Source organism: Oryctolagus cuniculus, chromosome 14 (assembly GCF_964237555.1).
Source record: "Oryctolagus cuniculus chromosome 14, mOryCun1.1, whole genome shotgun sequence".
NCBI lineage: Eukaryota > Metazoa > Chordata > Mammalia > Lagomorpha > Leporidae > Oryctolagus > Oryctolagus cuniculus.
This window is the reverse complement of record NC_091445.1, coordinates 57,752,342-57,776,457: the sequence shown is the minus strand read 5'-3', so window position 1 is coordinate 57,776,457 and position 24,116 is coordinate 57,752,342. Positions and strand designations below refer to the sequence as shown.

Here is a 24,116-nt window from a genome sequence, read left to right as displayed (position 1 = left end):
TTTTGTATTTTGCTTCCCCACCCCCTCCCACCCTCTACCTTTTGGTTCAATTTGGTTATGTGCTCTGCCTTGGGTATGTGTGATACTCAGTTTTTACCTTGTCTGTGTATTTTCTTTTGCCATCACATCCCAGAAGCCTCAAACATTTTCTACATTGACTAATAGCTTTGAGAGAATCTACAGTACATAAAGAGATATAAAACTGCAGCCGAGTATTATTGTGGTCGGTGCTGTGGCACAGTGGGTTAACGCCCTGGCCTGAAGTGCCGGCATCCTACATGGGCACCGGTTCAAGTCCTGGCTGCCCCACTTCTGATTCAGCTCTCTGCTATGGCCTGGGAAAGCAGTAGAAAATGGCCCAAGTTCTTGGGCCCCTGCCCCGGCATGGGGAGATCTGGAAGAAGCTCCTGGCTCCTGATTGGGTGAACGAGCGGATGGAAGACTTCTCTCTCTCTCTGCCTCTCCTTTCTCTGTGTAACTCTTTCAAATAAATAAAATAAATCTTAAAAAAAAAAAAAAAAAAAGAGTATTACCAAAGACAGAACTTAAAATCCCAAGCTTTAATGGTATTTGTACATAACCCAAAACAATATTCATGTCCCTCACTGGTACTCAAAACACAAATGAAGGATAGCTTGATAAGCATCTTTCTATTTGGATATATAGAGAGGTAATTTATTAAACTGTTTCTATGCAGTAAGTAGACTCAATTTTACTCCTCAGATACAGTCTTAAAGCATAAGCATTCAACACCTGATTGCTACCACAAACAAAGCTGATGCTCTTTTATTTAACCTGAGTTAAAACAATCAGAATTCATGGGAATCATAATACCAGTAAACTAGACTCAAAATCAATGCCATCAACACACTGACATACAATAAATTAGTACCATAGCTGTATTTAACATCTTTAAAACTTCAAAAACATACCTTTTAATTTCTTTTAGTGCACAAAATAATTTACTCATAAATAAAAGTGATATCTACTTGCAGAATTCCAACAGAAAAATTTCAATATAAATAAACACAATGTTGCAAAGCTCTGATTTTTACAGAGAATATAAATCTTTTTGGTACATAATGTTTAGCCAAACTGGCTGGAAAGCTAAATCAGTTTGCTTTCCTTTTCACAATACAAATAAGCATCCACAGTATTAGACTCTGGAAGCTAACGTGGTGGTAAGAAACTGGAAAACAGAATCATTGGAAAAGTGGGGTCTGGTACCATCTACTGAGTGACAATGCACTATGTTCTTGGGTCTTAGCCACAGAGTTAGGTAACACTCTTCGTTTAGTTACATGCAACTCTGTAGGTATGGATGTGGATGAGGCCTGACGATTACATGCAAAAATGAAAGCTCTGAGTTAGGACTGAGGAGTGATGGTGTTTGTTTTCTTTTTTCATGCAATGCTGTCTCTTAAAGGAAAAGAAATCAAGTAGGTAGTTAAAAATGATTATGGAGGGATTGGTGCTGTGGTGTTGTGGGTAAAATCCACCACCTGCAGTGCCGGCGTCCCATATGGGCGCCGGTTTGAGACCTGGCTGCTCTACTTCCAATTCAGCTCTCCGCTATGGCCTGGGAAAGCAGTAAAAGATGGCCCAAGTCCTTGGGCCCTTGCACCCGCATGGGAAAACCGGAGGAAGCTCCTGGCTTTGGATCAGTGCAGTTCTTGCTGTTGTGGCCATTTGGGGAGTGAACCAGTGGATGGAAGATTTCTCTCTCTCTGATACTCTGTAACTCTGCTTTTCAAATAAATAAATAAATCTTAAAAAAAAAAGAAAGAAAAAAGAAATGCTTCAGACTAGAAATGTTTCCAAGGTTTCCAGATTTTGGAATTAAAAAAAAAAAAAAAACAAAACGATTATGGAACAAAAGGGATATCTAAGAGTGGATGACTTTAGTAAATGGAGAAAAGTAAAAGTTTCATGATCTGGAGTGATTCCGGAAGACAGTGTTAGGCACAAGGAGGCTAGTGGAAGACAGTTATGTCCCTGTGTATCTATTGCAGGTCGGAAGTAAAGGTTTAACTTTTTTTCTTAATATCTGCATCAGAAGTAGGTTTACTGAACAATTTATCAATCCAGGCAGCCAATCTAGTGGTACTTAGGGACTAGAATGCTAACTGACGCCCACAAGGATCACCTAAAGGGCTTTTCTGATTAGCCAAAAACCCCGCTCCAAAGGTTAATTTTTGTTTGGTCAAGTTTACTCAACCAGACCTCTTCAATACTAACAATGTTGAAAAGCATCTGGCAGGAGGCCAAATCCCAGCAGCCTTGGAAAGGTAGACTTCCTGCAACATTTCCATGGGGTGGCAAGGTTCTTCTGGTAGTAGCTTTTGTGAATGTTCTTTCCTGTAAGGCCAGGGTACCCTGAGTCCTAAGAGCATGGCTAAGACATGTTTGTGGTTGTTCTTTCTTCCTAACACTTCTCAGAAGCCATAGTTTTTCATCTGTCTCTCCCAAAAGGATTGGGGCCTTGTCTATTCTGTTCATTACCACACCCCCAGGATTTAATAATGCTGCCACATGTAAAGTGCTCAGTAACTATCAGTGAGAAAATGAATGAACAGATGAGCGAATCTCAAACAGTCCAGTGGGCCCAGGGGGTTAAAAGGAAAATAAAATTCACAAAAACAAAGACAACAACAGGATGGATGGAGAGGAAGAAAGATACATAGTTCCATCAACTGGGCATGGTAGACTTGCTGCCTAAAAATTACACCAGCATTCATTCAATAACTGATATTTGTTTGGAAATTCAAAATATCTGAAAAATTTCAACTGCAAGTTAATAGAAAAAATATTCCCTGGAAGACTAATTTGTAAGTAAGTTAATGAAAACCCTGTCACTAGACCAAGATGAAAGAGGAGCCCACTGCTGTGTTTCAGGACGGAGAGGACCCTGCAGAGTACTGCAGGTGGACGTCCAGAGTGCCATAGAGGGCGCGCAGCATGCTGAGGACCTTTTCTTGAATGGCGTCGACTTGCTCAGAAGGACAGTAATCATCCAGACTTGACCTGGAGCCAAGAGAAAGGAGAAAAATACACTTAAGTAGGAGAAAAATCATACTACGCTGTGAAGAAAAACTTGTCTGTATTGATGTCAACATAAAACAGAAATGAATGTTGAGTTTTAGAATAATAAAAGTTGAAAGCTACTAAAATGTTACCCTAGGTCAGGCATTTTATGTGAATTATGTTCTTTGATTTTCTCAGCAACTCTTTTAAATAGAAACAGTCACTACTTCTTTAAAGGAAACTGAAACAAAGATTAACATACGCAAGGTCACAGAGCTGCTAAGTGTTGGTGATGTGTTCAAAAGCATGAGGCATGAGTCTCAGTGCTTAGGTGCTAGACTACTGTTTCCTCAAAAGAGAGATGCCACTGGGAGTAAGGATTTTTTTAATCTTAGAGGCATTGGCTGAGTATCTTTCTTATTTTTTTTATATGTGTATGCTAGGGTAAGCAATGACTAGGGTAGAAGTTTTCCAATCCATAAATGCATTCTACTTCTAAAAACAATGTTAACTACCCAAGTGCGGAGGATCCATAGCTTGGACCAATATGAAACATGGGGATGTGCTGGTGTTGGTATCAGTTTCCACAGTAGCATGAAGGAGAAAACAGCAAGGTAGGGTGGGCCAGGAACTTGGATTTTGAGTCTTTCTAGAACTCACCAAATATAATTTGAGACGCACTGGGGCAGTTACAATGTCACTGCCAATTACAGCTGGATTAAGATGTGAACTGATTTGATCAGTGTCTCCTGATTCCAGATTAGAGCAAGGAAAGCCCTTTAGGATAGGATGGACTGAGAAGAATGGCAAAGAATCTTTAGAGAAGGAATTGCAATTAGTTATCTAGCCTACTACTTAGCACAAGTGTTTCAGATCTAAAGATTTCTGACAAATTCATTTGATTCTCTGGTGACTGGGATATTTCTAAGATTAATATAAACAATTAAGACATACAAAATATAAAGTGCAACATTAGTCTGATAATTTAGTGTACGTATATATATATACATACAAGCATAGACATATGGATAAAGATCTACTTTAAAGTGTCATATTTTTTTTTCTTTTTTTTGGCTTTCTTTATGTTCTTTCTTAAAGTGTCATATTTAAAAGCTTAATTTATAAGCTTTAACAAATAAAGGCACTCTTAATGCTTTTAAAAGATTTCTGATTTCTTAAAAACATAAGAAGAATGGTGCTTCATGTGAGTTACCCCCCCCCGCCAGAGGAATCATGGGACTCTATAGAGACATTTTTGATTGTTACAATGACTTTGTGAATGCTACTGACATAAAGGGTCTGGGACAAGAAGCCTGGGATGCTAGAATGCTTGCAACCTGCAGGATAGTCCTGCAATATGACTCACTCTTCTGGGTCCTCCATACCTTCCAAAGTCCATGGAATACTCTCACAAGTGTACCTATATAAAGCGCTCAAGACACTCAACAACAACAAAATAAACAATCCAGTTAAGAAATGGGCAAAGGACTTAAACAGGCATTCTTCAAAAGAGGAGATCCAAATGGCCAACAGACACATGAAAAAGTGCTCCGGATCACTAGCCATCAGGGAAATGCAAATCAAAACCACAATGATGTTTCACCTCATCCTCATAAGAATGGCTTTCATAGAGAAATCGACAAATAACAAATGCTGGCAAGGAAGTAGGGAAAAAGGCACCCCAATCCACTGTTGGTGGGAATGTAAACTGGGAAAGCCACTGTGGCAAGCAGTATGGAGATACCTCAGGAACCTGAATACAGACCTACCATATGACCCAGCCATCCCCCCCCCCCCCCCCCCCCCGGGAATGCACCCAAATGAAATGAAATCAGCATAAGAAAGAGTTATTTATGCCCCCATGTTTACTGCAGCTAAGTTCACAATAGCTAAGAGATGGAATCAATGCAAATACCCATCAACTGAAGACTGGATAAAGAAATTATGGGATATGTACACCACAGACTATTACAGAATGCCAAAAAAAAAAAAAGAAATCCTGTCATTTGCAACAAAATGGATGCAACTGGAAAACATTATACTTAGTGAAATAAGCCAGTCCCAAAAGGACAAATAACATATGTTCTCCCTGATTTGTGGTAACTAACAGAGTACCTAAAATGTTATCTATAGAACTGAAATTGACATTTTGAGATGCAACGACTTTGAATAGCACTTGTCTTGACTGTTGAGGAACAGTTTTCTTTTTTTTCATACTATTTGTTGAACTCTTTACTTAGCGTAGGGTTAATCTTATGTGCATAAAGTTAATTGAAAATAGATCTTAGTAAAAAATAGGAATGGGAATGGGAGAGGGAGGAGAGAGAAGGGTGGGAATACGGGTAGGTTGGGAAGAATCACTATGTTCCTCAATTTGTATTTATGAATTGCATGGTTTGTATACCTTAAATAAAAGGTTTTTGGAAAAAAAAACTAATAGAATACCTGAAATGTAATGTATAGGAGTGTAATCAACATTTTGAGATTTGATGATTATTTATAGCTCTTGTCTTGACTGCTGAGAGACAGTGTGTTTTTCTTCATACTATTTGTTGAACTCTTTACTTAGTGTAGGATTAACCTTATGGGTATAAAGTAAACTGAAAATAGATCTTTGTAAAAATTGAGAAGGAATAGGAGGGAGGAGGAAGAAGGGTTAGTGCATGGGTGGGAGGGAGGGTAGGGTGGCAAGTATCACAATGTTCCTAATGAAATACATGAAACTTCTACACCTTAAATAAAACTAAATATATATTAAGAATAAAAAAATTACAAAACAAGTGAACAACTAGTTTTTAATTTCTTGGGCCTAGAATTTAACATTCTTTTACGTACAAAGTATTTTTTATTTTGATTTATTTATTTTATTTTTTGACAGGCAGAGTGGACAATGTGAGAGAGAGAGAGACAGAGAGAAAGGTCTTCTTTTGCCGTTGGTTCACCCTCCAATGGCCGCTGTGGCTGGCGCGCTGCAGCCAGCGCATCGCACTGATCCGAAGCCAGGAGCCAGGTGCTTCTCCTGGTCTCCCATGCGAGTGCAGGGCCTAAGGACTTGGGCCATCCTCCACTGCACTACCTGGCCACAGCAGAGAGCTGGCCTTGAAGAGGGGCAACCGGGACAGAATCTGGCGCCCCAATTGGACTAGAACCCAGTGTGCCGGCGCCGCAAGGCGGAGGATTAGCCTACTGAGCCCCGGCGCCGGCCTTATGTACAAAGTATTTTTGAAAATGGCCTAAGTATGAATTAAATTTGCCATAACTACTCTATGAATTGAGAAAGACTGGACTTAAGTTCAGACCTTTACTAACAGGTTGTGCAATGACTGGAAAAATCATGTCATTTTGGCAGTGCTTTTTGTGGTATTTGGCCAATAGAACACATGGGTATCTGTATTTGTAACTGCTCTGTTTAGTGACTCTTAGTAAAGATATGTAAATCAGGGCCAGCGCTGTGGCACGGTTGGTAAAGCTGCAAGTGCTGACATTCCATTTGAGTGCTGGTTTGAATCCTGGCTGCTCCACTTTCCAACCAGCACTCTGCTATGGTCTGGGAAACCAGGAAGATGGTCCAAGTCCTTGGGCCCAAGCACCCACATAGGAGACTCAGAAAAGCTACTGGCTCCTGGTTTTGGATTGGCCCATCTCCAGTTGTTGCAGCCATTTGGGGAGTAAACCAGTGGACAGAAGACCCCTTTTCTCCCTCTCTCTCTTTGCCTCTGCCTCTCTGTAACTCTGCCTTTCAAATAATAAATAAATAAGTTTTTAAAAAAGAAAGACATGTAAAAATCACTTTCATTTTTCCCTTATGTTATAGTCACTGACATTTTGTGTGTATACATATACATACATATATATAAATTATGTGGAAAGGTAGGTTATATTACCTATGTATTACATATATAATCTATAAATCTTTACATTATATGAGTAGATGGGTTATATTATCCATGAGTTTTGTTTCAGGATTGACAAAAAGATATTATAAAATATTTGTCGAGCCGGCGCCGTGGCTCAATAGGCTAATCCTCCACCTTGCGGCGCCGGCACACCGGGTTCTAGTCCCGGTTGGGGCGCCGGATTCTGTCCCGGTTGCCCCTCTTCCAGGCCAGCTCTCTGCTATGGCCAGGAAGTGCAGTGGAGGATGGCCCAGGTGCTTGGGCCCTGCACCCCATGGGAGACCAGGAAAAGCACCTGGCTCCTGGCTCCTGCCAGGATCAGTGCGGTGCGCCGGCTGCAGCGGCGGCCATTGGAGGGTGAACCAACGGCAAAGGAAGACCTTTCTCTCTCTGTCTCTCTCTCTCACTGTCCACTCTGCCTGTCAAAAAAAAAAAAAAAAAAAAAAAAAAAAAAATATTTGTCATATATTACTATATAGTTATTAGCCTGAATACTTAAAGTACTTATTTTAGAACTTTTTATTTCTATACAAATCCAGATCAGAGATTAATATAGGAAATAAATTATTAAATTATAACTATTCAGCAGTTATGCTCAAATTTAAGACATGTAGGACACAGAAATGAGCTTTTTTTTTTTTTTTTTTTTTGGACAGGCAGAGTGGACAGTGAGAGAGAGAGACAGAGAGAAAGGTCTTCCTTTGCCGTTGGTTCACCCTCCAATGGCCGCCGCGGCCGGCGCACCGCGCTGATCCGATGGCAGGAGCCAGGAGCCAGGTGCTTTTCCTGGTCTCCCATGGGGTGCAGGGCCCAAGCACCTGGGCCATCCTCCACTGCACTCCCGGGCCACAGCAGAGGGCTGGCCTGGAAGAGGGGCAACCGGGACAGAATCCGGCTCCCCAACCGGGACTTGAACCCGGTGTGCCGGCGCCACAAGGCGGAGGATTAGCCTAGTGAGCCACGGTGCTGGCCGAGAATTCTTATATTCATCTGAATACCACCAATTTTAAGGACAAGTATAGCCGGTGCTGCGGCTCAATAGGCTAATCCTCCACCTAGCGGCGCCGGCACACCAGGTTCTAGTCCTGGTCGGGGCACCAGATTCTGTCCCGGTTGTCCCTCTTCAAGGCCAGCTCTCTGCTGTGGCCAGGGAGTGCAGTGGAAGATGGCCCAAGTGCTTGGGCCCTGCACCCCATGGGAGACCAGGAGAAGTACCTGGCTCCTGGCTTCGGATCAGCGTGATGTGCCAGCCGCAGTGTGCCGGCCGCGGTGGCCTTTGGAGGGTGAACCAACGGCAAAAGGAAGACCTTTCTCTCTGTCCCTCTCTCTCTCACTGTCCACTCTGCCTGTCAAAACAAAACAAAACAAAACAAAACAAAAAGACAAGTATGTGGTTTGCTTACCATCACTTATAGGAAAAAAAATACAATATCTGAATTTCTAGATGAGTAAAAAAATGTAGTATCACAGTACCAGCAAACATGAAATTCACCTACAGACATTCTGTTTCCTATTGTTACTGTAAAAGACTACCACAAATTCAGTGGTTTAAAATAATACACATTAATTAGCTTATAATTTTGGAGGTTGGAAGTTCTAAAATGAATGTGCAAGTGAGGCTGCACTCCTTCTTTGGGTCTAGGAGATTTGTTTCTTGGCCTTTACTAGTTTCTAGAGGCTGTCTGCATTCCTTAGCTTGTGGCCACTTTGTCCATCCTCAAAGCCAGGAGTGTAGCACCTTCCAACCTTCCAAGTTCTCTCTTACTTGGATTCTGTGGATTTCCTCCCATAAAGGCCTTGTGTACCAGGCCTACCTGGAAAATCCCCCCACCTAGAAATTCTTGAGTTAATCATGCTTCAGAGTCCCTTCTGCAACATATTTAAGGTTCCAGACATTAGACATTAGGATGTAGACTTTTTTTTTTTTTTTTTTTTTTTGACAGGCAGAGTTAGACAATGAGAGAGAGAGACAGGGAGAAAGGTCTTCCTTCCATTGGTTCACCCCCCCAAATGGCCACTACGGCCGACGCTGTGCCAGGAGCCAGGTGCTTCCTCCTGGTCTCCCATGTGGGTGCAAGGCCCAAATACTTGGGCCATCCTCCACTGCCTTCCCAGACCACAGCAGAGAGCTGGACTGGAAGAGGAACAACCGGGACAGAATCCGGCACCCCAACCGGGGCTAGAACTCGGAGTGCCGGCGCCGCAGGTGGAGGATGTAGACATCAGTGGAAACCATAATTTACCCTACCACACTTACCTTGCAATAGTCACAAGAGTAGGTTTTGGTAGATTTTTCAGGAAATAATGTACAGATTGAATAAGATACTCTATTTCTTGTTCTGTGCTGATATGGTGAGGAAGTTCTGAATAATCACAGGTCAGACCAGCCTGGTGAACCTGAAAATAGCACAATTAAAAATTACACTATAAGACTATGTTGTACTTGATTCTTTAATCATCAATGGCTTTGTTAACAATGCTAATTTTTTAAAAAACATTATTTATTTATTTGAAAGGCAGAGCTAAGGAGAGGGAATGACAGAGAAAGAGAAGTCTTCCATCTGCTGGTTTACTCCCCAAATGGCTGCAATGGCCAGGTGAAGTCAGGCTGAAGCCAGGAGCCTGGAACTCCATTTGGAATATTCCATCCCAAGTACTTGTGTCATCTCCCACTGCAGAGAGTTGGACTGGGGATATTAGCAGGGAGCTGGATTGGAAGCAGAGCATTGGGGACTCGAACTAGCACCAAATGGGATGCCAGCATTACAGCCGTAGGCTAACATGCTGCTGTATAATGATGGCCCTGACAGATGTTAATTTTTAAATGTTTTTATGGATTGTGACTTTTTTTTTTCCTTAATAGGTTTTCTTAAAATTTTTATTTGCAAAGAAGAGAGAGAGAGAGAGAGAGAGAGAGAGCATGTGAGCGAACGAGCACTTTCATGGGCTGGTTAATGGCCCAAATGTTTACAATGGCTGATGCTAAAGCTGCAGCCAAGAAAACAATCCAAGTCTGTCCTATCAGTGGTGGGAACCCAAATACTTGTGCCATCACTGCTGCCTCCTAAGGTGTGTATTGCCAGGGAGCTGGAGTCGGGAGCCAGGGCTGGGAATTAAATCCTGGTACCTTGAAGTTGCACAGGCTCCTAACTGCAAGGCATTTTGAAATACAAGCTCCTCTCAATAGTTTCTGTGTCACAGAAATTTCCCACTCTCTGAAAATTTGGAAAAACTGGCCTATACACCTGTCTGGGTCCAATGTCTTTTTAAGGAATAATTCTTCAACTATTTCTATAATTTAAAATTCTTATGACTGTTGATTTACTTAGTTCCTCTGCTTGTACTTAAGTCAATCTTAATTCACATTTTCTGGCAAATTATCCATTTCACCTAGATCCTAAAATGTTGATGCCAAATTTTACATAATATTCTTATTCTACCCTTTCTTTTAACATATTATTTTATTTACTTTTTAAATATGCACCCATACTATATTCAAAGCTTTGAGGAGCTACAGGAGTTTTCCTCCTAGCTTATCTGTTGTTTTCTAATGTATCCTTTATGTATAATGACAACCTATTGGTATCTACATATGTGTTTTAATTTTAAATGAGTGGTGTTTCAGTTTTACTACCAAAGAAATTTGAAAGCTACAAGTCGCTCACAGGCTGTCATTTTGCAACTTTTGTTTTGAAAGCTGGAACTCAAATATGTCATAGTTAACCGTATTCTGGCTTCTAAAAGTATGTGTTTTTCACTTATGCTTTTTCTTAAGAATTCATTTAGACTTCAGAGAAATACAAATAAAACAAACCATCTTTACAAAAGCAAAGTTTTCTACTCAGAAAACTGCCTTTATATAAAATGGGTCAATTTTACATAACTTAATATAAAAATATTTACCATTTCATAGTCAGGCACTTCCATTCGTTTTTTTAAACTCTGTACAAGTGGAACTAGTGATCCCATTCTGGAAAAAAAAACCACCCTATTCAATCAAACATCACAACCACTTAAACTAAAATTACGATAGCAAAGTAACACATTATACTTAACATTTACCATTCGGAACGTTTCATATGGTGATTGGGAAATGAAAAATAAAGCTGTTATAAATGTTCCCTACCATTTTCTTATGTAAAAAATTGCAGATTGTGTTAAAAGTTGAAAACAATCACTGAAGAAAATGATGTTTTCTTCTCTAGAAATGAGAAGCTCTTATATTAAAAATTATTTCTTAAAAAAGATTTTATTTATGTGAAACGCAGATTGATAGGGAGAGGAGGCAAGGGAGAGTTGTGGTGGTGGTGGGGGAGGGCTGGGGTGGGGGCGGGGAAAGAGATCTTGGATCCTCTGATTCATTCCCCAGATAGCTGCCAACAACAAGTGCTGGGCCAGGCCAGGCCAAAGCTTGGAGCCTGGACAGCTCCACTTGGGTCTCCCACACGGGTTTAGGGGCCCCAGATATGTGGGCCATCATCTGCTGCCTTCTCAGGCACGTCAGCACAGAGCTGGATTGGAATCCTAGTAGTCAGGAATTTGAATTTGTCTTCTGATACGGGATGCCGGCATGCAGGTGGCAGCTTAACCTGCTGTGTCAGAAGGCCTGCACTTAAAAACTATTTTGGTCAGCAGGAAAATCAAGTGCCTTTAGCATACTGTGATGAAAAACACTATTTCTCAAAAGTTAAAGATAAATGAGAGCAATGTATATCAATATATAATTATAATCAGAAAAATTCCATTCTATCTAATACAGTAATAGTGGTACTTTCAAGTTACTTAATTTAGGTAGAAGTCTTTGGAATCTCTGATAAACTGACTAATGTTCGTGGTATTTTAATGCCTTCTCCACCAATATCCACTAATTTGTTGGCGGGGGGGGGAACCAAGAAGACACAAAGACCTGTCTGTCTAGTTGCCCTATTATTCCTTCCTTGGGCTTCTGAACCTTAACCACCACTTCACTTCCTTAGGCACAGTGAACACTCCTACCCCCAGAGTGATAGCTGATTGGAGGGGACTTTTCTTACTGTCTCACTTAATTTTCCTTTGTGTTGCTCTTTCTCCTTCCAATTTCAGAGACAATATAAACTCACCACTGTTGCAGTCTTAACATATCTTCCTGTTTGTGGTGGAACTACCTGCAGGAGATGATGAGATAACTGGGCATGTTCAACAGGCACCTAGGTTACAGTGCAAGGTGGCCCTGTCTCCGGGCTACATTCAGGACTGTAAGGTTTCCAGGCCTATTCTGTTGTTATTACATTTAAAACTTGGCTTAAGGCTTCATGAAATCTTGAAATGGTGGATTCTTTTTAATATTTCTAGGAACATTCATGTCCTGTGACTTGTATCTCCTTCTTCCATCATAATTTCAAAAAAGAGGGTATCATTTTTAGAACTAGCTCCCTACACCAAAAAGAAAGATTATGAACTGTACCTGGCCAACATTCACTAATGTGAACAAATTATTATCAGTCATTCTTCCATACCACTGTTTTCCATGGTGATAATAAAGTTTATGATATTTAAAAACCACAGATGTTTCTGAAATTTTTGAGCTGAAATTACAAAGCATATTTTGAAAAGGTGATAATATGCACATAGCAAAAGAAGGTATTTCTCACTCATACACTTTACCTTTTAGCCACATGATTCCTCTCCAAAGGCTGTTCCAATTTTCTCTGTAATCTACTGGAGACCTGATGAATTGTTTTCAATAACTAACATGAAAAATTTTAGTGGCCATTAATTTTTGTCTAAAGTATTGTGATTTTAACTTCATATTTTTTATTGTTGTCTTACAGCTGATTTCTTCCTTCTGTTTACACTGTAGAGAATCATTAGTTAGGTTTGTGGGAGATCAATTTTAAAATAGTTGTGGGCTGGTGCCGTGGCTCACTTGGCTAATCCTCCGCATGCAGTGCTGGCACCCCGGGTTCTAGTCCTGGTTGGGGCACCGGATTCTATCTCGGTTGCTCCTCTTCCAGTCCAGCTCTCTGCTGTGGTCTGGGAAGGCAGTGGAGGATGGCCCAAGTCCTTGGGCCCTGCACCTGCATGGGAGACCAGGAGGAAGCACCTGGCTCCTGGCTTTGGATGAGCGCAGCGCGCCGGCCCAAGCGGCCATTTCGGGGGTGAGGCAACGGAAGGAAGACCTTTCTCTCTGTCTCTCTCTCTCTCACTGTCTAACTCTGCCTGTCAAAAAGCAAACAAACAAACAAACAAACTAGTTGTGGTCTTTCTATGTTCAAGGAGACAAAGAGTTTGACTATTTTATTTTAGTTTTCTGGCCTTCTGAGTTTACATAATCTATAGAATTATTTTAAAGAAAACTAACTACAATATTAACATTAATATATTCTTTCATGCCAGCTTTAATACCAATGGTTTTCACTCTAAAAGAAATTTTCTCTTTCTACTTTCATGCTATGTTAACAATGAAAGAATCGGTCAAGTAATTGACCTGATGAAGAACTGAGCATCCAAATCCTGTTTCCTCATGTCATGAATGCTTTGAAAATAAGCTCTTCTATCAGTAGTTGCATTATTCTTAAAAGGAGATTAATTTCCATATTATAATTTATTTGTCAAGGCAATTACTTTTCTTTTGAAAATTTTTTCTTACTTTTTATATACCAGGGACTATCTATATATTCATCTTTAATCCTTTGAAAGACTAGCTTATTATTTTATATTTAGGGGTAGCTATTGAATGACAACTGAAAGCATGACTACTTATTATGAGTGACATACTTAATCTCTGTGCTTTTTCCTTCACATCTACTAAATGTACATAAAATAATAAAACCATAAGGTTGTTGTTGAGGAATAAATGAGATAATGTAAGGAAAAATTTTATAGACAGAGGGCACAGAGGAAAAAATAAATGCTAACTATTGATAGTAAATCCATTTGAAATTTAACACCAATTTTAACAAAGCAATTTTTATAGCAAATTTAGGAGTATACTTAGTACTGAAAGCTAATAAAGTTGGGGGAAAACATGCAAGGGTCTTACCCAGGATTTGAAGCCCATCTTTGTACTGTTTCTTCATTATCACCATCACACAAATCAGCAAAAGTAGCCTCTAAGTCTTCTAATTGGTGAATTCGAGTATCAACAATATCTACCAAATCTTCCTGTACACAGATGAAAGCTAAGATTATATAGGTATTCTTTCAAAAACAACCAAGCAATATCACACTAAAACATGATTGTCAGGTATTAACTCTGGGCTTCACTGATAAACACAGCGACACAAAAACACACCAAACACACACACATACAATTTGGACAGTCCTTTGAAATAACTCTAATAAGCTGTAATATATTAGCAGATAATGATTTACTTTGCATAAAACTCAAAGAAATAAATGGAAATACCTCTGACAGGTTGGCACCAGGCCTTTTAAAATTGTATAGCTCTTGCAAGATTTTGTATTCTTCCTAGAAAAGAAAACAAATCTATATATCAAGAAAAAAGCTAAATTTTTAAAAATAATATGCTTAAAGTGAAAGATAGCCTTGCCTGTGATAAAGAATATCTTGGATTATTATTTAAAGATTTGCCTGGGAGAATCAATATATATTTTAGATTTCCACTGTAAATATAATTTCTTCAGGGAAACACCATCCAGCTGGGAAAGACAATAATGTATAAAAATCAGCTGTTGAAGACAACTAGGTAGGTAGCTGGTCATGATGTGAAAATATTTCCAATAATATCCCACTTTATAATGGCTACATCCTAGGACCTAAACAGATTCTAGCTGTTTTTAGGAAATATATGTATATTTTATAATGAAAACTAAACAAATCTCCATGTTCATTTTGCAGTCATTTTTTTTTTTTTTAACATCAAAAGAGAACCTGGAGTACAAAGGCAATAGTGGAGGCAAAGTGGCTGAGACTTATGACCTCAGTTAGAGGCTCCATGTAATGGAAGGAAAGATTCCTGCTTATGCAGGCTTCGCAGAAAGTCCTGCCTTGTTCAGCACTACCACATAGCTCCATTACATATGTGGGTTCAATCCACTCCCAATAATCTCGTTTTGGAGTATTGTGAGGAAGAGGTTCTATCCAAGAGTTAAAATGTATTTATTTATTTTTAAAGATTTATTTTATTTATTTGAAAGCTGCAGAGGGGGAGTAAAGGGAAAGGGGAGGAGAGACTGACAGATTGGAAGAGAGATCAACTGTCTATCTGCTGGCTCACTCCACAAATGGCTACAACGGCCGGAAATGGGTCAGTCCAAAAACAGGAGCCAGGGGCTTCATTCATCCGGGTCTCCCATGTGAGTGCAAGGACCTGAGCACTTGGGCCATCTTCTACTGTTTTCCCAGGAGCACTAACAGGGAGCTGGATTAGAAGTGGAGCAGCCTGGATTTGAACCTGTGCCCATATGGGATGCTGGTGTTGTATGCAGCAGCTTAACTCATTATGCCACAATGCCGGCCCCCGATAGCTAAAATTTATTAAGCACAGATTATAACAATCCTAAATTGGGTATGATTATTATTCTAATCTCATACTTGAAGAAATTGCACATCAGAAAGGTTAAGTAGCTTTCTTAAGATCCCAAGATCATACAGTTAGTAAGCGGAAGTAGCAAAGAGAACCTAACTAACTTATAAGCATGCTCTAAAAAAAGGGTAAACTATCTTTCTTTATATTAAAAAATAATAGTTTTGAATTATAAAGTATAAAACTCTTACAAAGTATAATGTTCTTTTCAGGAAGTTTCATAGTACCAAAGGGTATAAAGGATGCAAAAACCTCTGCATTCCTAGGTTTCCTGATAACAACTAAAGTCTCTTTAGGTCCCAGATTCCTGCTGCAGATTACACTAAATCCCTACCTCTTACCTCTTCTAAATTAGTACCTAGTAGAATTTTTTGCATTTTATATATATCCATAGAATCAGGATCATAAAGTACAACATCATCATAACCACCATAGAATTAGGTTCATAAAGTACGTCATCATAACCATCATAATGAATCTAATAATGAACACAGTCAATTTGAATACCAGAAAGAAAAGATTTGGAAGAACTTCTCTCATGTTATTAAAGTAAGCTGTTATGTGTGTGTCTAAAATGCACCTAGGAGGGCAGGTGCTGTGGCACAGTAGGCTAAGCCTCCGCCTGTGGTGCTGTCATCCCATACGGGCACTGGTTCTTGTCCTGGCTGCTTTGCTTCCAATCCAGCCCTCTGCTATGGTCTGGAAAAGCAGTAGAAGATGGCCCCTGCACCAATGTGGGAGACCTGGAAGAAGCTCCTGGCTGGCTCAAGGCTTTGGATTGGCTATTGTGCCATCTGGGGGAGGGAACCAGTGGATGGAAGAACTTTCTGACTTTACCTCTCAAATAAATAAATTAAAAAATATTTTAAAAAATGCACCTAGGAATGCTCATTTGGATCATGAATTTATCAAATAAAATTTGTTAAATGCACAGTCCTATATCAGATATACACATAATAATATTGTGTAGTAATTTATACTTAAGATCAGGTGAAGTACTTAGCTTAAGGATCACAACCCTGCATCATTAACTACATACAGTGACATGTGAAATCAGGGACTTCATTGTTTTAAGGAAAAATCTGTCATAGAGAATTTTAGATACATAGAATATCTCTAGAAGGATATACAATAAACTAGCCAGAGTATTTGTTTCTGAAGAATCTGAAGGAATGGACAGGGTAAGTATGTGATTTTTTTCAGTGTATATACTTTCTTGTACTACTTAATCCCATTTTTTAAACTACCTATGTAAATAATAACCCCATTAAGAAGTATAAAATAATGAAGACTATGGACAGCAGGGGTCAGCAACCCAGGGTCAATGACCTGCTTTTGTATGGCACTCAAGGTAAGAATGGTATACATCCTTTTTTTTTTGGACAGGCAGAGTTAGACAGTGAGAGAGACAGAGAGAAAGGTCTTTCTTCCATTGGTTCACCCCCCAAATGGCCACCACGGTTGGTACACTGCGCCGATCCGAAGCCAGGAGCCAGGTGGCGGGTGTAGGGCCCAAGCACTTGGGCCATCCTCCACTGCCTTCCCGGGCCACAGCAGAGAGCTGGACTGGAAAAGGAGCAACCAGGACATAACCGGCGCCCCAACCGGGACTAGAACCCGGAGTGCCAGTGCCACAGGTGGAGGATTAGCCTAGTGGGCCGCGGCGCTGGCCAGTATACATAATTTTAAAAGGCTAAAAAACATAAAAAAAAGAACATATGTTGCAGAGAATGTAGCCATCATGTATTAAACAATTACTTTATGGCCCTTGAAGAAAGTTTGCTGATCCCTAAGCTAGAAAAATGTCATACAATTCTCAAGATCTATTATTTTAAAAATGTATATACCTGAGTGAACATTTCTTTGAAGGGATTCTTAACGGAAAAAAAATCCAAGTCAATATCTAAAACAAATCCATCTCCTTTCTCCAAAATTTCCAGAACTTCCCCAGTGCTGACGGTACTCTGGCAGGCCTGACTTTCAGAACACACACATGACAGCTCCAGGCAAGACTGGCAGCTTCTCTGTGTCCCTGGGTCTTTCCCCAGTCCATCTGCAGAAGAGTCGCAAGTACCAGAGGCAGTGTTTTCTGCACCTTCCAGTGCCAGTTTTGGCTTCTTGGCAGAACACACTGCAGCATTTTCTTCTTGTTTGCTACAGAGTTTATTAGGTTTCATCATAATTACATCCAGTCTTAAAGGCTTCTGGTTCTCTAGCTGGTCTTCGGGTACATAGAGGCCATCACTGAGGAAGTAATGATCAGTACTTGTAACCCTGGTTCAGAGGAAAAAACTATTTTAAAGAATGGACAAATTAACTGACATTTCACTACGGCACTATAAAAATTTAAGGACATGTATAACAAAAACCGAGACTGTCTTTAATACTTGCATTTCCTGTTTTGTAGAAATACTATTCCTCAAATTCTTAGCTGGGCAAAGAATTCCTCAAATTCTTTACTGTCCCAAGTAAAGACTGCATGTCATAGTCTACCTTGCAGCAACACATGGCCACCTGAGTAAGTTCTGGCTAATCGTTGTAAAGGCAGAAAAGAATGCAAAGCCTTGCTCTGCTGCCCTTCCCTGCTGACTGGGACATGAATATGGAAATGACAAGGCTGACTAAGAGGACCACCTAGAGATGGTGGAGAAAAAAGACTTAAGGAACTAGAGCTTCCTACATTGTAGAGTTACCAATAGGCTTGTGTGCACTGAACTTCAACATTAGCAAGAAACTGGCATTGTGGTACAGTGGGTTAAGTTGCCGCTTGCAACACTGGCATCCGAGGAGCCCAGAATTCCACTTAGGTTTCCCGCGCAGTTGGCAGAGTCCCTGTACTTGAGCCAATATCCATTACCTCCCAGGATGCACTAGCAAGAAGCTGTATCAGAAGTGTGGTAGCTGGGGCTCAAACTAGCACCCTAATAAAGGATGCAGGAGTCACAAGTGATAGCTTAACTCACTGTACCACAATACCCACTCCTGAATAAGATTATTAAAAACTGGGGGCCAGCACTTCTGTTTGCAGGTCAGTATCCCATATGGGTGCCAGTTCGAGTCCTGGCTTCTCCATTTCCAATCCAACTCCCTGCTAGAAAGCAGCAGAGGATGGCCCAAGTGCTTGGACCCCTGTACCCACATGGGAAACCTGGATGAAACTCCTGGCTCCTGGCCTCAGCCTGGCCCAGTCCTGGCCACTGCAGGCATTTGGGGAGTAAAACAACAGATGGAAGACCTCTCTTTCTCTCTTCCCTCTCTCTGTAATTATTTAAAATAAATAAGTAAAATCTTTAAAAAAATCATTAAAAACTGTACCATTCTAATAAAGACAAAGGCTATTTACCCCAATCTAAGTTTCCATTCTTTTTAATAATGGAAATTTTACTTTTTTTCCTATACAAAACTACACAATCTGACTGCATACCTCTATGCGTCTGTGCCACGAATTTTTATTGCAGGATTTACTATAATCATGAGATAATAAAAATCTTCCAAGTACTATTTTAAATGTCTGTGTCAGACTGCAAAAAATTATTTGATTTTGCAGGTTAATTGAAGTCTACTGACTGAAGTATTGATAAAAACCACTTTTTCAGTATTATGTACAATATTTATTATACGTTTAATTGTAATTATCCCTTTTTGAACTATATCCTAAATAAATACATCACAACAAAAATAAATGAAGGTCAGTGCCACAGCTCACTAGGCTAATCTTCTGCCTGCGGCGCTGGTACTCCAGGTTCTAGTCCTGGTTGGGACGCCGGTTCTGTCCTGGTTGCTCTTCTTCCAGCCTGGGAAGGCAGTGGAGGATGGCCCAAGTGCTTGGGCCCTGCACCCAAATGAGAGACCACGAGGAAGCACCTGGCTCCTGGCTTCAGATCGGCACAGCGCACCGGCCATAGCAGCCATTTGGGGGGTGAACCAAATGTCTCTCTGTCTCTCTCTCTCACTGTCTAACTCTGCCTGTCAAAAAAAAAAAAAAAAAAAGAACACACACTTGTTCTATACGTTAATTATATCATATGGACAAATTAGAAGTAAACAGTTTAATTTTCAAGATTTTTTTTCCACTTTTTAAAAATGAATTATTTTATTTTATTTTATTTAAAAGAGAGTTACAGAAAATGGTAGTGCCAGAGAGAGAGAGAGGTCTGGTGCCCATATGGGATGCTGGCGCTGCCAGCGCCGTAGCGCTGGCCCATTTTTTTCACTTTTAAAGAGATTTATTTACGTATTTGAAAGTTACAGTTACAGAGAAACGGACAGAAAGAGAGAGAGGGAGAGAATCTTCTATCTGCAGGTTTATTCCCCAGATGGCCACACCGGTTAGGGCGGAGTCAGGAGCCAGGAGCTTTATCTGGGTCTCCCATGTGGGTGATGGTGGCAGGGGCCTAAACACTTGGGCTATCTTCTGCCTCTTTTCCCAGGCCATTTTCAGGGAATTGGACTGGAAGTGAAGCAGCTGGGACATGATCCAGTGCTCATATGGGATGCTGGCATCACAGGTGATGGCTTAACCCACAATGCCATGACATAGGCCCCTGCATTTCATTTTTAATGCATTACCATTTCATCCCACTATCCTTCAGGTTCTAGAAAGCTATAGTCACATGATTTAAAATATTTATACCATCACAAAAAGAACTTAGAAAGTCAAGAATATACTCTTTCTAAAGGTAATACAGTATCTAAAAAGCACAGAGAACATTGGTTAAATGTCTTACACAACAAAAATAGCTGTGCATATAACTCAAGTCAGATGATACTGCAATTTAATTTACATTAATCACCTAAAACTAATCAAATCAATAATATTAAAGCTCATATAACTCATTCAACCATTAAATAACTCATTCAGCCATTAAACTTATTAAAACAAATAAGACTTACTAAAACAAACAGGGGCCTGTGCTGTGGCATAGCAGCTAAAGCTGCCAACTACAGCACTGGTATCCCATATGGGCACAGGTTTGAATCCCAGCTGCTCCACTTCCGATCTAGCTCTCTGCTATGGCCTGGGAAAGCAGTAGAAGATGGCCCAAGTCCTTGGGCCCTTACACCCACATGGTAAGACCCGGAGGAAGCTCTTGGCTCCTGGCTTCGGAATGGTGCAGCTCTGGCTGTTGCAGCCAACTGGGGAGCGAACCAGTGGATGGAAGACCGACCTCTCTCTCTCTCTCTGCCTCTCCTTCTCTCTCTGAGTGACTCTGATTTTCAAACGAATAAATAATCTTAAATAAAAACACAAACAAACAAACAAACAAACAAAAAAAACCATAAAAAAACCAACCCAAAGCAAACCAAAATAATGGCCGGCATTACGGTGGAGCAGGTTAAGCAGTGGCTTGCAATGCTGACATCCCATGCTGGAGTGTGTCTGAGTTCCAGCTGCTCCAATTCTGCTTCAGTACCCTGCTAATGTGTCTGGGAAAGCAGCAGAGGATGGCCCAAGGGCTTGGGCCCCTGCACCTGTGTGGGATACCTGGACGCTCATGGCTCCTGAATTCAGATTGGTCCAGCTCTAGCTGTTGTGGTCATTTTGGGAGTAAACCAGTGGATGAAGACCTTTCTCTCTGTCTCTCAGTAACTCTGCCTCTCAAATATATAAATCTTTAAATGTCAGATTCAACAGACAATAGTTACATTGGAAGGAAACAGTAAAATATAACAGTAGATATATAAATCTGTAACAAACTTCAGTGATTCAATGCAGCTGATCATCAATAAAGCCCAAATTCCAGAGCATGAAGATCCTAAAATTCAAAAGGCAATCTGACCAGCAACAAAATAAAATGCAGCATGAAAGAGGTCAGGAGACTTAAAACTATTCTTGGTGTTTTGAGAACTCTTTTTGGAGTAGTTGAGGTTTAATCAGTTCTCATTTGTGTTTAGAGATAAAAGGATCCAAAATAAGATAGAAGCATTCACCCCTTTCACACACAAAAATTTGAGGATATTACCTGATTGTTGTAGTAGAAGTGTCTTTGCCCACTAAAAAGTGGTGTTTTCCTTCTCTCATTTGCTGAGCCCATGTGGGATGAAGCCATACAACGTGGGAAAAATGGCCAGCATAAACTGCAGGCATAATCCAGTTTTCAATACTTAGTTCTCTAGGAAAGAAATAGAAACATTAAAACTATTAGTGAGTGTTATTTTTCTCCCAAATATTATTTCATCCATACCATATTTTAAGATAACAGGTCTCAAAGAGCAGTTTCTTAGGAGGCTCCTCAGATCTTTTCAGGCAGAGTTGCAGAGATATAGAAAAGACAGAGCGATCTTCCATCTGCTGGCTAACACCCCAAATGGCAGCAATGCCCAGGTCCAAGCCAGGAGACTGCAACTCTATCTGGGTCTCCCACATGGGTGTCAAGTACATGGGCCATCTTCTGCTGCTCTCCCAGGTGCATTAGCAGGGAGCTGGATCAGAAGTGGAGATGCTGGGACTTTAACCAGCACTCACATGGGGTGCTGGTGTTGGATGCTTAGCTTGCTATGCCATAACACATGTTCAAAAAGTCTTTCCTACTGTGTTCTACTTGAAACAAGAGATTAGTAAATGTTAGCTGGGCTATTTTTGTAAATAAAGTTTTATTGTAACATGGCTAATGTCATTTGTTTACAGTATCTATGATTGCTTTCATATTACAAGGGCCGAGTTAAGTAGTTCTAATATATAACCACAGGGCCATCACACATAAAATATCTTCTATCTGTTTCTTTAAGGAAAGTGTTTGTCAGCATAGGTATTTGATATAGTGGTTGAGATACTACTTGAGATGCCTACATCCTATATCACAGTGCCCGGGTTTGAGAACGGGCTCTGTTCTGGATTCCAGCTTCCTGCTGATGTGCACCCTGGGAGACAGCAGGGATGGCTTAAGAACTTGCGCTCCTGTCATTTATGTGGAGAGTTTCCAGCTTCTGACTTTGTCCTGGCCCATCCCCAGCTGTTGTGGGCATTTATGGGGTGAAGCAGTGGATAGAATGTCTTTCAATGAAAATGTAAATAAAGAATTTCTTTAAAAGTTAGTCAATACATTATTCTAAATAAAATAAAAAAGGAAAAAAGCAAACAAAATAGCAAAGTCTATTCCCCTTAATTGCTTATCATCTACTAAAAATTGTATTTCAAACACATAAAAGATCATTAGTAAAATCAAAGTATTACTCAAAGAGTGTTTCCTTATCAAACACTGTGTCTGCTGGCATATTCACAGGAATGAGAAGGTCTGGATGGGAGTCAAAATGTAAAAAACTTATATCCTTGGCAGGAAGATGCTTTGAGCCTATGGCCCGGTATATAAAAGGCAGAACCTGTAAAAGACGTAAACACACACTCAGAATTGACACTGAAATCATGAGCATATACACTCAAGTGCAAAGTGAAACACATTGCTAAACACAGTGGCACACATTTGAGGCATAAGGAGTTGTTAAAAAGTGGGAAACATACAAAACGCGCTTACTGCAGGAGGGTTCAGATGATGATTCAAGCTCGATTTTTTCCCTCAGAACTTCCCGCCCGCACCTGGCACCTCTGGATGCATTCCTGACCCTATCTCAAGGGCAAGGCGTAATGCGGGAAAGGGCGACTAGGGCTCAGGAACCAACTGCTGGTGAATGCCCATTCTAGCCTTAACTGTGTACAGAACAGGAGGCCCCCAGGTCTTCTTGGTATCTTTAAAGTAGCAGGGCTGGCCCAGGTGATCTGGAAGGCTCTTTCTCCTCTTACACCTTCCACAGTCCCAGGCGTAACACCGAGTCTGAAAGCATCATCTCACCTACACTTTCTCTTTCTCTCAGGTCCAGGTTCTGAGAAACCCAACTTTTTTGTTCTCTTAACTTTCTCCCTCAGCAAATCCCTCTTCCTCTTATATCCAGACAACCTCCACGGCCTATAGATACTACTTCTCAACAAATGTCTTCGAAGTCTAGAGTAAATCACCAACTTAAAGCAGCGCAGTCGTAAAAATGGGAACAGCTTTTAGCGCTGATAAATCAGGAGCACCGTGCTTCAGTACCTACTTACCCAACAATACCCCTGAAAGCCCTGATGGCTGTCCCCACCTCACAGGCTGGAGCCCACATCCTCAGCATAAAGCGTCCCTGGTCCACAGCAAGGCAGTGGCGGAGATGCCAGGAGACGATCAGAAACCTGCGTTAACTGCGCGTTAAGGGGATCGGGGCTCTGTAGTCCGCCTGTTCGGGTTCGAATCCCCACCTCACTAGTTGCTAGCTGTGGGATTTGGAGCAAATCGGGGTAAACGCCCCATAAACGCTTCTACTCTTTCAAGAGAGCCATTTCGGAGTTTTTCCTCACAACAACGGAATTGGGGCAGATAGACCGTGGTTATTTCTCTGGCCTCCGACTCTACGGCTGCAGCGTCTCCCGGGCCCGTGAGCCTCAGCTCCTCACAGCCCCACAGCAGCCCGCTCACCTCCTGATGCTCCTCCACCACCCACACAGGTAGCTCCGCGTAGCGGCGGAGGCGAGCGCGCTCTCCGTCGCTGGCAGTCATATTTTCGTGCCCCAAGGAGTCCCGAGTCCCAGGAACCCCGTGAGTACCCACGAGAGCCCGAGCCGCGCCACCACCGCCCTCTCCGGGCGGAAACGCGCGCTCACCCGGTTGCGCTTTCGGATAGGAGGATGTAGAGGATGGGG

The 24,116-nt window shown here is 41.0% G+C and overlaps 1 protein-coding gene across 3 annotated transcripts; it reads right to left on the bottom strand.

Moving 5' to 3' along the window:
* Positions 1 to 541: 541 nt before the first annotated feature.
* C14H5orf22 (chromosome 14 C5orf22 homolog) lies at positions 542 to 24,081 on the bottom strand. 3 transcript variants are annotated; one of them, XR_011381986.1, is made up of 11 exons: positions 23,893 to 24,074; positions 22,623 to 22,768; positions 21,412 to 21,561; positions 17,296 to 17,722; positions 14,308 to 14,370; positions 13,942 to 14,063; positions 12,564 to 12,625; positions 12,020 to 12,064; positions 10,824 to 10,890; positions 9,178 to 9,317; positions 542 to 3,024 (listed from the first exon to the last, which is right to left on the bottom strand). XR_011381986.1 is itself a non-coding variant. In XM_070056614.1 (9 exons), exons 1-9 carry the CDS (start codon positions 23,971 to 23,973, stop codon positions 2,892 to 2,894), a joined length of 1,329 nt encoding a protein of 442 aa, XP_069912715.1. In that variant the 5' UTR covers positions 23,974 to 24,081; the 3' UTR covers positions 542 to 2,891. The 3 variants fall into 3 exon arrangements, 1 of the variants encoding a protein (XP_069912715.1); XR_011381987.1 differs by lacking the exon at positions 12,020 to 12,064; XM_070056614.1 differs by lacking the exons at positions 12,020 to 12,064; positions 12,564 to 12,625 and having other exon boundaries at positions 23,893 to 24,081.
* Positions 24,082 to 24,116: the final 35 nt, after the last annotated feature.

Excerpts from the sequence above, each read along its gene's own strand:
- C14H5orf22 (XM_070056614.1), bottom strand. The coding sequence starts at position 23,973 with ATGACTGCCAGCGACGGAGAGCGCGCTCGCCTCCGCCGCTACGCGGAG. Across the intron at positions 22,769-23,892 it reads TGGTGGAGGAGCATCAGGAG|GTTCTGCCTTTTATATACCG; the intron begins GTGAGCGGGCTG and ends CGTCTTTTACAG. Across the intron at positions 3,025-9,177 it reads ACTCTTGTGACTATTGCAAG|GTCAAGTCTGGATGATTACT; the intron begins GTAAGTGTGGTA and ends TCTTGGCTCCAG.